Below are 13,075 nucleotides of genomic sequence, written 5' to 3' on the forward strand. Positions count from 1 at the left end.
AGGCTGAATCTATCAAGGATGTTTTTTTTGTGTATCAGTGAAGATGGCTTATGTGTTGAGGAGCATCGTGGAAAAAAACAGACCATCCCTTTATCCTAGGCTAGAAATACAGCACTGTGAGACAGTTCTCAACAATCTTACTATGCGCTAACAAAGAATGCAGGATGTGTGTGTTGTGACATTTTTTCACATAAAGCTCTATTTGTACAGATGCAAACTGAACTGCCTGAAAAAACACAGTTCTATAAACAGTCTAAAATGTCTGTGTTGAGGTGAAAGTTGTGTATGAAAAACCTTCATTGAAACAAAAAAGACAGCTGAACTACGCCTTTCTAGAGGACTGCAGTTTCCCAGCTACTGTCTTCAAAATATTCAATAGCACATTTAGCATTTTACCTGGGACATGACTTCTAGTGACCAACTATCAGTCATTGTTATAGGCTGGGTTGGGTTAGCAGGAATTTTACTGTCCTTCTCTGAAGGTCTGAGCAGTGTTGGTCCAAAGACAGTTGCAAGATTATGCAGGGACATCTTGTTGATACTTTCCCTCTCAGCAACCCTAGGAGAAGAAAAAACAGGCAAGGTGGATCTTTATAAATATCTAACTTTGGAAGTGTTCTTAAGTACAAAAACATATTTATTCCTTTTGTAAAAATTTTTGGTATAGACGTTGAAGCAAGCACTCTCTCTGTCCCCAAATTAACTGTATGCATAAGCATTTCTTTGATCTGACAGCCACAGTCTTAGGCATTCTACAGACACAGCTTACTTGGGAAAGAAACTGCTGCTTATTGTCTGGTCAGACAAAAATGGGATAGGAATAAAGGAATGTTTTTCATGCCAGTTTTGTAAGTGAGCAACTGAGGCACATAGGGTAAAAAATTTACCTAAGGGCACAGAAGTCCGCAGCAGAAACAAGTCAAACCCAGATTTCCTGGAATTTAATCCAGAACCTCAGTTACAAGATCATCTCTCATCTTTGCAGTGACAGTCTCTGGTGTGTACAATACAATGTAAATTAAAATGCTGTGTATATATTAAACACATTTATTTTATTACTATCAAACGCATGGAAATTTTTTTCACAGTTACAACCAAATTACAAAGACATAGACAAGATCAGAAAGACTAGTCTAAGCATGGAACTGACAACTCCAGTTAGCAGAAGGACAAAACTGGAATTGTAAAGACATACCATGTTAGATTGCAACACCTTTTGAGACAGGACTCACAAGTCCTTAAACACAGACAAAGCTTCCCAGTTTACACTAAAACCTTTCCAGATACAGGTGCAGTTTTGCAGAGATATTGCAGCAGGAATTTGCATTTGCACTAGATAAGCCCTGAGACCTTTTTATTACCCCTTTCCTTCAGTTCTAATCTTTCTGGTTTCAGTGAGAATGGAATTCAAGGTTTAGCGCTTCACTAAACGAGCATGAGACAATAGTTACCTGATGAGCATTCACAGCAAATCTGCAAATGCTTTTTTATTTGCCTGATTCAGTGTATGTTCAAGGAACAGGCTCCACTTTCCAAAATAAGGTTGTTTTATGCATTAAATAGGTATTTAAAGGATCCAAATATTACCTTTTTAAATGGTCCAAAAGGAAAAGGAATGTCACAAGGTTGGGTTCTGGAAGTGATAACAATAGATTCAACATGCAGCTTTCCTTTGCAACAGGATCTGAAAGTGCTACAAGACAGAAAATAATAAAACATCACCGTAGGCAGTGAATGAGAATTTGACTGACTGCATAATTTACCAAACCAACAGATATGGATGGTCCTGAATGGACTGTACTTGCATCATGGGTTGGAAGGTCAGAGTTGCACTGGATCTTTTCCTTTTATTTCTTAGAGGGGTAGAAAGAGAATCCTTTTCCCTCAAGCAGTTCAAATGCTTTCAGACATTTCATTAGGATCTTTTCATTAGGATGTTTTCCCCTGCATTAATATATTGCAAGGTATATCCCCTCCAAAAAGGACTTCCCTGGAAGACCGAATGAGGAAAAACCAATACGCACAACCTCAACAAGTAGGCTGTCATTCTATTCTTAACCCACCCTTCAGAAACCTGGACATTTTCGACTTATAAAAAAGCATGGTGATTGCCCATCATCAAACCTGGTGCAAGACATCATTCCAGAGCTCATTTCTGAGCTCCTTTTCATTTCCCTTACAGCTTGTTCCAGGCTTCTGTCCAACATTATCAATACGTTTTTTGTACTGCTTCAGGAGCAGCCTCCTACAGGAGAGTGTCTTTAACACAGATGCTGGTTATCAAGGGTTATTTCTGCTACTACCTACCAATGCCCTCCGCAAAGTTGGGGTACAGTTCATCGGTAAAGAGTGGTTCAGGTAGTTCTCGGAAGTACAGTTTCAACGTGCCTGCAATGGCATTAACATCCATCTCGCTCATCATCACTGACACATCCTTGTTATCTGAAAGAGGGAAGAGGGGAAGTAGGGTAAATAAACTGCTGGTCTTGCATTCACTTTTTTGCTTGCTTTGACTCTCTTTGTTTATCCATTGTCTTTGCCCAAACAGCTGAGATTTTTCCTGTTTACATTTCTCCGGATTAAATGAGCTAACTTCTGATAACTGAGAAGTGCTGCACAAATGACTGCAAACAATTTCCAGCTTAAAGTTAACTAGAGGGAAGTTCACACTACCCAGGGTTAGTTATGCTGCGCCAGCAATGGGCCTGATCTGGAACAGGCTCTGCATGACTGTATTTATATGCACTTCAACTTCTTGTTAATGACCACAGTTGTTATTCCAATTCCCTGCCTCAAACAGCTTAGAATAAGAGACTCTGAGGCTGTCTAACTCCCCACTGAGTGTAGCTAAAGAACACAGGCAATTCAGGGCTTGCATTTCAGTTCTGATGCTATTAAGAACAACAAAACCACCTCCTTTGCCAAAAACAAACAGATCAACCAGCAGAGCCAGTGCGGGTTTAATGAAGGTTAGTGCAAAACACCATTTAATGTAAATGCACATAAGTTGTTTTTCAAAATATGAAACACCCTTACTTTACTTGCACTACTGAGGATTCATAAATCAATGTTTTTAGTAGCTTAAGGGGGTTGAAAAGAAAATACAGGAATGAAGAAATTTCACAAACAAACAAACAACAACAATGAACAAAGTGCAGAAAGGGTGAAATCAGGCACCAGGCCTAGACCTCATGACCACTTGCATCAAAAGAGAGCTCAGTGGTCCTTAGGTCACCATGCGGGACTGGAAGTAAGGCAGAAATTTCACTTTTTGTACCACAGCAATCTGGAGGTGTTTCATCTGCCTGGTTTTGGATGCCTTTTGGGACACACATGTCATTCCTTTAAATGCAGAGCACTACGGAGCACTTTTCTGCACAAGATCAAGGAAGGTTTTACAAATGCTGGTATCTGATTTTATAGTCTGCACACATCAATCTAGCCACAGAGTCAAGAAAAAAAAATAAAATAAAATCAAGAGCCCTGACCTTGCATCTTCAATTTGGTAAACACCCTGTTCTTCCCAGCCAAGCTTAGATTTTTTTAATATTATTTTTTTCTGGCCTACTTTCACAAAACATTCTCAAACAATTTCAAGGACTTCTATTAATTTGGAGACCTCACAGCAATAAGGAAAATTACAGCTTCTGATTGCTGCTGCTTCCCCTGAGGAAGGTATCTGCCATTTACAAAGCCTTGGCAAGGCATGCAAACCCACCACGTCATGTCTGCTGGGAGGAATAACAAATGTGTTATTTGGTATGAGGATCCATCCCGTTGTATGTCTTGGGTCATATCTGTAGCTGAAGAATATTAATAAAACATGCAGCCAGGGTTAAAATGATTCTCTGTGAGAGAAAATCTCTACCTCTTAATGCTTCTTGGGGAACAGAAGATTTAAAATAGCACAGCCATCTGACAGGGAGCTCATGCAGGTTCTCACAGCACAAAGGAAAACATCAGACGCAAATACTTACTGACATCAAAGGCAGCTTTCAGAGCCTGGATATCGGTTGCAACCCCAGAGACACGGTAGATGCCCACCTCCTCCATCCCACGTCGCTCTATCTCCTCCACACACTGGCGCACTATGTAAGGCACCTTTGATCTCTCTCTCCTTAAGAAAGCCAGATAGAAGACTTCAGTATAGCCCATGCCCTCAATTCCTGTTACCTCGGCCAGCCAAGCTGGCTGAAATCACCCATCACTTTGCTGTGCAGACCTCTTCTGAACAACAGGGTGGGAGAAAGTCTAAGCAGGTAATCAAAACTGAGCTGAAAAACTCCTTTTAAAACTGGAGAGGGTTTTCTGAGGTCTCAGCCTGGCTCTGGCTGCAGTGCAGCTTGCCCTGAGTGCTAGAGCTTCTGGCCGGGTCCTAGTGCCCCAGAAGTCTCCCTCTCGGCCCAGGTAATCCCAGGATTCCCAAACAGCCCCTGGCTACATAGCAACACTGGTGCTTTCAGACTAATGCAGTTCCAGAGGGAGGAAATACCACACTTCCCAAACTATTTGATGGAACAAACAGGTTTCTTCTGGCAAACAATTCATGACAAAAGATCAGGGGTTAAAACAATACAACAGGATCCAAAAAACTTGAACGTTTCCGATTACGGAAAGGAAATATCACTGTTTAGTGGCTCTGGAAATTTGTGACCAAGTCAAAAACTACTGACTAAAAGGGCAAGGGGCATTTCCGGAACTCAGAAAAGTGATATGCTGAAAGCAAACAACCCTGGGTTTCCAAGCCTGTGCGCATGTTGTTTTTTGAGCCATGCAAAAAATGAAGCTCACAAAACGTACGCCATCTCCCTTCTGCAGCAACAGCCATCTGCACTACTACTCAAGTGAAGCAGACTGTACTGACAAATCCCTCAGTGGGGTAAAGACAGGTGCAACCCGCTGGCTAATTGGCTTTCTAGAAAAGCAATAAGGAGAAATTCAACCCATCAGCTCACTTGGTGACAATAGCGATCTTGACCCCAAAGACCCCTGTCTGTTTCCGTGACGGCATCCTTTTCAGGCTAAACTCTCGACTGGTAAACTTCACCGACAGCTTCACTTCAACCTGAATAAAAGAGAACAGCTGTTACATTTCAAACAACATTTTATTTTTTTTCTTTTTTAATTTTTTTAATGTTGCAATGAACAGCAAAGTAATAAACCACATCAAAGGTGCAGAAGCAGTGCTAACTTCTGCTTTCTGTACTTACCCCATTCATTGAGATGACTGTGCGCTGCCAGTCTTTATCCTGCAACGCCTGTGGGTCCAGCTGAAAAACATGGAAGTTACCATGAGCTAGGAACAGGATTCTGAGAAGTCAGCTAGCCTGGAAGGCTTCTGTAAGTGAGCAGTGCTCTACCACTTTCAATGTGTTATTTCATTTCCACAGAAGAAAGACACATGTCAAGGTTTCTCAAGTTTTGAGTAACAGGATACTCAGATACCGTGCCATTCTCTAAGCAGGCTGATAACCCATTTGCATGGAAAATCCAGCAACATGTGTGCCGTATCTGCTCAACAACAAAGGAAAGTTCAGTGAGAAAAATCAATATATGAAAGCTAATAACCTCACATTTCAGAGACAGGAAGACTACATTTATTGCTGTAGTACATGAATAGACAGCCAAATTTGTCCCATCCCAAAGGGCTAGGAGTCAGAAACAGGGAAGCAAGATTTTTGAAAATAAGGCTGATCTGAAATAGAGGAAAACTATTTGTCTTCCTCTCTCTCCCAAGGAGCTGCAGGTCCCCATAACTCTGAGGGAATCTCATTTGTTTTCCGATTTCTTTCATAAAAGAGGCTTTGAAACTAATTTTCAAAGTTCAGAAATGGTATCAGAAATTGAGGTATGTACATATACACAGGAAACTGTCCATCCATGTGTACTTGTATGCTTTACTTCAGTTTGGGAAGCCTTCTCATAGTTTCAACAATCAAAAAAGTTCATTAAATGTAAGCACCGAAGCATTCAAAGCTGACAAGAAAAGGTTATGACCTTTTGTATCAGTTCTCTTGTGCTGAAAAGCAGAACTTTTGTGTAATTTGTTAGTTTAAAAAAGCACAAAAAACATCCACAAACATCTGCTCCAAAAATCAAGAGCAGGTGAAGAGTTATCTGTCTCCTCTTTAAAAAACAACTTTGTCTTTTTCACTAAGTCTAATTCCGTCTGACCTGTCTAGGCTTACAATAGAATTAACACAGGAATGTCAGACAGACACATAGTCAAAAAAAACCCACACCTTACTACAGTGGACACAAAAAGAGCTCTGTATTAAGCTCTCACATTTTTCTATTCTGTAGTAATTTGTAAGCTTTAGATATTGGGCATTTAAAAAGTTTGAATTCATTCAAACTTCATTCATCACAGGACCATTCAAAATTCATTCTTCACAGGGCCAGACGCTCTTTGCCCCTTGCGCACAAGCCTGAAGGAAGACAGAAGTCTGCTACATCACAAAAAGGAGACGGTGAAGCTCATGGGCATCACGCATGAAAGAGATCACGGCTGCTGAACAGCATCTCCTGCAAGAGCTGCTCCTCCCACAGTACCATACAAAGCTCCAAATACATGGCAGAAATCAGATGCTGCAATCTGGTCTCAACTGGGGAAAGTGGACTGCAGTCTTCTAGGGACAGCTGGGGTTGGATGAGTGTGAAATTATTGTACTGAAATAAAAAGCCAGACTTAAGAACTTTATAGCTCTTGGCTAGGAAGCTAATAGCTTCCAAGAAGGGCTCTGTTCCACTGAATTCGGAAGACATAACGACCCTACAGTGAGACAAAGAGAAATATAAAGTGATCCATACAGAGACGAGTAACTTTAAACAAACCAAACCTGCCAGGTTCTGACAGCGAAGGAAGCCAGCTGAAACAGAGAAAGTCAGCCCAGGAATCATGGCAAGCTGTCCCACTTCGACCTGCCTATTATTTTCACTTCACTTTGAGCACAGAGGCAGGAAGAACACCTGGCCCTGCTATTGCAAGAATTCACTAACTAGAAACGTGTTGTGAAGCAAAGCCCCGAGCTCCCATTTTCAGCCTTGCTTGACCTCCTTGGAGTGGCCAGTTGCAGGCTGGCTCAAGTACTCAGACTTAACCCAGCAATTCCAGTGCTTGCTGAAGAGTCCAAACACATCTGATTTTGCCGAAGAGTGGCACTCTCCTCAAGCTATGCTGGCAAAAGAGAGAAAAGAATTTCCTGCATGGGGGACTGCTATCAGCAACCAGAACCCAGCCAAAGCAAGCAGACTTCAGCGCCTCCTGAGATGGCTTTGGGATCCTTGGCTCTGGAACACCTGAGGCACAGTAAGAGTGGACGGAGGCAGCTGCTCTGGGCCCTGTGTTGGGAATTTACTGTTATCAGCAAGCAAAGACACCAGGGCTATTTCTGCAGCACAGTTCCTCCCTCTTACAAAATCCCATATAAAAGCAGAGTTCTCTGCAGGGCAGAAGTAAAAGTTGAAACAATGGCAGCTCCTGTACATTCTGGGAGAGCTTAGATGCAAGCATGCATCTTTCTTTCGATTCTTCAATAAATGAGCCCGGTGCTGCTGTCAGCTACAGAGATGACACATCCCACCACCCCCTGCACCACTTCCCCCAAAAGACAACCAGCAGAGAGAAAAGTTTCTCCCCACTTGCTCACACCACAGAGCCCCCAAGAAGCAACAGATGAGCGAGTCAGGCCAACCTTATCTCCGCGCACTTTGTTACGGACGTGAGCCCACAGCGGGATGCTGCCAGCACACACATGCCTTCCTGTCGAATTGGACCGGTTCCTGTAGGTGCAATTGTGGCAGAAATTCCTGAAGACCTCTTGTAAGGAATAGTCTGCAACCAATAGCTCCCACATTTTGGAACTGCAGAAAGGTCTCTGAGGCCAACGGGCAGCAGCGCTTAGCTTCAGCGCCTCAGCAAACCCAAATAACAGACTGCTTGCCAAGAGGGTTTGCTTTTAACTCTGGCGGAACAGATCCGCCCCCGCCAGTGTGGCTGGCCAAGGTCCCTACAAGTTGGCTAGAATCTAGGCTGTTCTCCCCTGAATTTCCGTGCTGGAAGTTTGGTTCCTTTCAACTACTGCATTCTTTCCCAGAAGCGAGAGGAAACCATTTCTGAAGTGTCTGGTTTCCTATGAAGAGGAACCGTGCTCAGTATTCCTGAAAACTTGACCTCCAGCTGCCTAAAAAGTCATCCCGTTAAGCTGCCAAAATGGCCCTGCTGATCATGCAGTCACAGCTAATCCTCCAAGTCAGAAACAGTTTTCTATATGCTTTTAGAAAGGAGTCGCCAAGAGTGTTTTATTTGTAGCAGAGACTGCTTAAGATTTCAGAGAAAGGAGGGTTTTGAATATTTGCAAAAAAGTATAAGGACGATTCGAGCATGGCCTGGGTTATTTAAGTTATCAGGAATTACCAGTTATGGTTAGATTATGAACAGGGAACTCCTACCACTGTGCAAAACAAAAGTAAGTCAATAAGACATTAAAAATATGAGTCAAAGCCCAGCTCCGTCCCCACAGTGAATGTCATATGGCTACAAAGAGCTAGCAAAAGCAGTGCTCTGGAGCTGAGAGCTCACAGAGAGACACTTCCTTGCTGGGTAAGAACCGAGGCTGAGCAAGGACTGCTGCTGTACGTGCTGCTACCCCTTGCTCCCTGATCTCTGCACTCTGTTTCAGGGCTGGAGGGACCCCTGCGCTCCCTTCCTGCTGGCTGACTCTTGGTAGAGAACAGCTTGTTCCGAACGGAGCCAGGTGGGGAGAATGAGCACTGGGCAGGGGGTCTGGCTGACCTAAGCCAACCCTGCATAAAGCACTGGCAAGAGCAACAATAAAATATTGTACCTGAGGTGTTTTCTAAGTAACAAAGCCAAGTTAATCGAAACTAATAAAAGAGCAAAGCTTGAATAAGTTCTCAGCAATACTGAGTGAAACAGGAAGATCAGGTCTAACAGTCCGATAAAATCACAGTCGGAAATAACAGAGTCAACAGGAAGCACAGAACGTCATTTACACTTGGAGCAAGCTTTTGGTCCTGCGCCTTACAGATGACCGACCTTCTAAGGCCAGCAAGAGCAGCAGCAGGAAAGGGCTGCTGGAGCAGACAGGTTACAGACCAGACTGGAGACAAAGAGTGAGCGAGCGTGATGCTCCAGCATGCAGAGGGCCAGTGACAAATGGGGTCATGCTGTCTTTTGGCCTGATTTGGAGAGCAGTGACCTGGAAGAAGGAACACTGAGTGGGAGAATGCAATCTACAGAGTGCCAAAAGGAGGCTGCTCTGAGCGAGCGAGCACACAGCACTCGCTTTACCAGCCCAAGGAGCAGGGAGGCACTGCGAAATGGCTGCCTCTGCATTAATTTGACAGTGAAATTTACTGCACCTCTAAACATTTCCTTCAGTTACTTGGTTTGAGTGACAAAAGGCCCTGTCTCATCTCCACTGAAACCGTGACAGATTGTGTTGTGTTTCTACAACCTAGGCAAATAGGACAGACCTGCTAAGAGCCTCGTGGGCTTGTTCACGCAGTCCCCACCACAAGCACATGCCGCACAGGAAAAATACAGACTAGGCTGCACTCCCCTGGCACCTCCAGTCCTCTTGTGGCCTGTTTTTTGGCATTTGCAGCAGCAAGCTACAGCCCCAAATTTGCTAATGAATCAAGCAAATGGCTCTCTGTATCCTGCACAAAACACAATAGAACAAAGCAGCTTGGCACCACAGGGATTTCTGAGTGCAAGGTTCTAGCACTCATAGCAACTTAGCACTGAATTAAGACAGACAATTAGTGTACAGAAGTCAGCAGAGGCTGAGCGGGCAGAACACAAAGTGATGGGGACCTGGGAAAAAGGCGAACTGAGGACACTGGTCAACAGCAAATGCAAGCCAAGCACTAAGCATGCAGTCTGTGCTCTGCCTTAAGAAACCACCACAGAGATCTTGCTGATTTTTTTTCCCCCCAAAAAAAGAGAAAAGATAACACACAGAAAGAGGGAAAAAGAAAAAAAAAAAAGAGCAAAGATGCATCAGTGGAAGTGAAATGCCTGGCAGCAAGAACTGAGGCAACCTTAAAGTTAGTGTGTTTTATGTTATTTACTCGCATTACTTCCTCCCTTTATTAAATCTCCCTGGCAACTTTACACTCCATCAATTTTTAAGTGTAACTGATGTGACATACATGTTGTCAGAGTCTCATTGCTGCTGGAAGCTCCCAGTCCAGCCACAACCCCATTCTTCTCAAAGCTCCCCACTGACATGTTAATCTTTTCCGCCATCACCCTTTAGATATGACCCATTGCCTTCTTCATTTCCACCCAATTTTATTGCTGGAATACTGTTCTGCATGAGCAAACTGTTCAAATGAACTCAAGTGTGTAAAAGGTTTTCTGAGTTGACACTTCGGAGGTACTGCATGTGACTATGTTTTACATGGAAAACAACCTAGATGTCTGTGATTGCCATGCGCACTGCTATGAGACATCCCAGATAATTAAGCAGATAAGAGTGATTGTTTTGCATGGCAACAGAGGAATGATGGCGCGTTGCTACCACTGAATGACTGATCTAAGCTCATATCCTCTCTGATTTTCCAGCACTGCTGCGAGAGAGAAGGAAACAATTTGTCTGAGCTGATCATGCAGAAATAAAAAAAAAAGTAACAAAGGAAGCCACATATCTAGGAGGCACCAACTGGAGGAGATGGATCACAGGATGAAGCACCAGTTTACTCATGCAGTCTGTTCCCAGTGCTGAGGCCAGTTTTGCTGACATATGTGCTCGCCTGGATGCAGAGTCTGAAGACCAAACAAAAGGCTGCTACACTCAAAACATGGGGAGGTGCCTGCCACAAGAAGTACAAAATTCAAAGAGCAAAAGGGCCAGCCACCCAAGTACCAAAGATGGATTGCAGGGTAACAACAGAAAGAAAAATAGTTCAAAATGAGAGGCAAACTGATGCTTAAAACTGAACTAAGCCTCATGCTTCCTGCTATAAAATGATACCTGTTTCCTCCCCCTACCCCAAACTCCCCAACAATCTCAGTTTCAGTGTACCCAGCACTGGCACCTTCTCCCTGTATTTCTCTGAAATATAAGAGAAGCCCCCATCCATGAATACACACTAGGGAAACACCTGCGCATCCAGTGCTGCCATTCCTAGGTCCGACGAGGATTTCACTTGTCTGTGTACCAGAGGTGCTCCCATATTAAAACTTTGTGGTTTTACTTTTGAGGGGAAAAAACTTCCAGATTGGCAAGCCTCATCCCTCTTGAATGTGTCTATAAAAACAGGTAAACAAAATATTCCATAGGAAGAAAAAATAGAAGCAATGGGAGCTATTAAAATCACTGCCCATTCCTGGAAGCTTCTGACTACACGGACCAATTTTCAGTTTTCCTTCCTCCAGTGCCATTATGTAATGGAGAGATTCAGTAAACGTTTCACAGTCAAAACAGCCCTCATCTCCTTGATGCATTGTCTTCATCTTTGCAGCCCAGAAAACTTCGTGAGTCAGAAATCCCAGAGTAGGAAGTTGCAGATTTACAAGAATACATGGCTTAACAATACATTGCAATTTAGCCAACACAGAAATTTTCCTGTTTTAATAGCAGGAAGATGCAGACATGATTATTGATATTCTCAGAGTTTTTAACTACAGGGAATTTTGGAAAAAACTCGCCCAGTTTCACAGACCTTGCCTTTACGTAGGCTGGACTTTGGCTGAATAACAACATTGGCAACAACAAGAAGCCATGGATAAAAACAAAATGGAAAATCCTACCTACACTAGAAATTCTCAATAAAACAAAACAATGTAAAAGCACCTGGGAAAATTCTGAAAGAAAATGAATATAAAACTAATGACAGGAAAAGACGATGACAGAATTAATACCGCTAACTCTAAGTCACAGATTAATTTAAGCATAAAATGCTTTAACAAAATGCACACATTTTGTGCATAGAAATGCCTATTCTTGTGGGGAAAAATGTTCAAAAAATTAAGATCTTATACCACTCTATGTAAAACATTTGAAGAATTAACAGGGTCAGTGATTCCAGAGTTCTTTAATGAGAGTACACAAATCTCCAGGGCATTTTAGGGCTGAAAACTTGCTTTTTTGTAGTTGCTCAGCTCCACAGAAAATCAGCTTTTGTCAGCAGTAGGGACATGCTTATCTCTGATTAGCCTGAGAAATGTACATAAAAGTCACCCTATACTTGAAAACGTACATACAAACCAAGACATTATTTCAAACACCCACCATGCATTTGGTGGCAAGGCTCTCCCTGAAAATAGCATGGCAGCTTCAGGGCTGCAAGTAGGGAGGGAAAGGAACAGGCCTCACGAAATTCATTTAGACAATGAACCCTTCTAGAGAAACGGTGAGATATGATCCTGCAAGCCACCCTCAATCAGAGCTGTTTCTGAAATCCCACAAATGACAGCCTGTGTGATCATCACTCAAACGCTGGAGGAAGCTGACATACAAGAAGTGGTGAAGAGCTAAAGGTAAATGAAGGAGAACTGGTGATATTTTTCAGTGTGCCAATAAGGAAAAGATATCTGGGCAGGGTCCCTGCTGCTTACAACAGCCAGTCCAGTTTAAAGAATGCATCCTCAGAGCAAATGTTCAAACACTGCCCCTAAAGCTGTGCACAGACAATGCAACAATCTGGAGGAAGAGCAGGAACACATGTTCACCATGACATCCTCCACTGAGGGGCCCGATTTCTCCTGCATGGTGCTTTAGCTCTTTATCACACAGCAGCTCCCTGAGAGCAGCATCCGCTTGCAATCATCTCATTGCCTCCCCTATCATATTGCAAATTTGCCACAGAGACAAAGTGTCCCATGCTGATTCACAGTGGTGGAAAAGTTCAAATAATCCATTTATTTCAGAGGCAGCCTGTTGTCATGGACACTAAACTCTGGACACGGCAGTTATCAGGACAATAAGCCTGTCCTCCAAGGCCTCGCTAGCACATCAATCAAGTTCTAGCACATAGGGAAGATAGCGTTTCTTCAGCATGTTTTACAGGGGGGATAGTATATTCATTACTTCCTCTTTTGTCA

At 43.0% G+C, this 13,075-nt stretch overlaps 1 protein-coding gene across 3 annotated transcripts in view; it reads right to left on the reverse strand.

The window, feature by feature from the left end:
* The window catches only part of BCR (BCR activator of RhoGEF and GTPase), a 101,963-nt gene that overhangs the window by 7,534 nt on the left and 81,354 nt on the right, over positions 1-13,075 (reverse strand). For all 3 annotated transcript variants that reach the window (XM_048064085.2, XM_048064087.2, XM_048064088.2), the window contains 6 exons: positions 5,211-5,270; positions 4,956-5,065; positions 3,978-4,117; positions 2,308-2,442; positions 1,588-1,693; positions 397-559 (listed from right to left, as the gene is read on the reverse strand). In XM_048064085.2, the coding sequence (XP_047920042.2) occupies positions 397-559; positions 1,588-1,693; positions 2,308-2,442; positions 3,978-4,117; positions 4,956-5,065; positions 5,211-5,270 (714 nt within the window). The remainder of the gene's footprint in view (positions 1-396; positions 560-1,587; positions 1,694-2,307; positions 2,443-3,977; positions 4,118-4,955; positions 5,066-5,210; positions 5,271-13,075) is intronic.

The sequence above is a fragment of the Anser cygnoides genome, chromosome 17 (assembly GCF_040182565.1).
Source record: "Anser cygnoides isolate HZ-2024a breed goose chromosome 17, Taihu_goose_T2T_genome, whole genome shotgun sequence".
Classification (NCBI taxonomy): domain Eukaryota; kingdom Metazoa; phylum Chordata; class Aves; order Anseriformes; family Anatidae; genus Anser; species Anser cygnoides.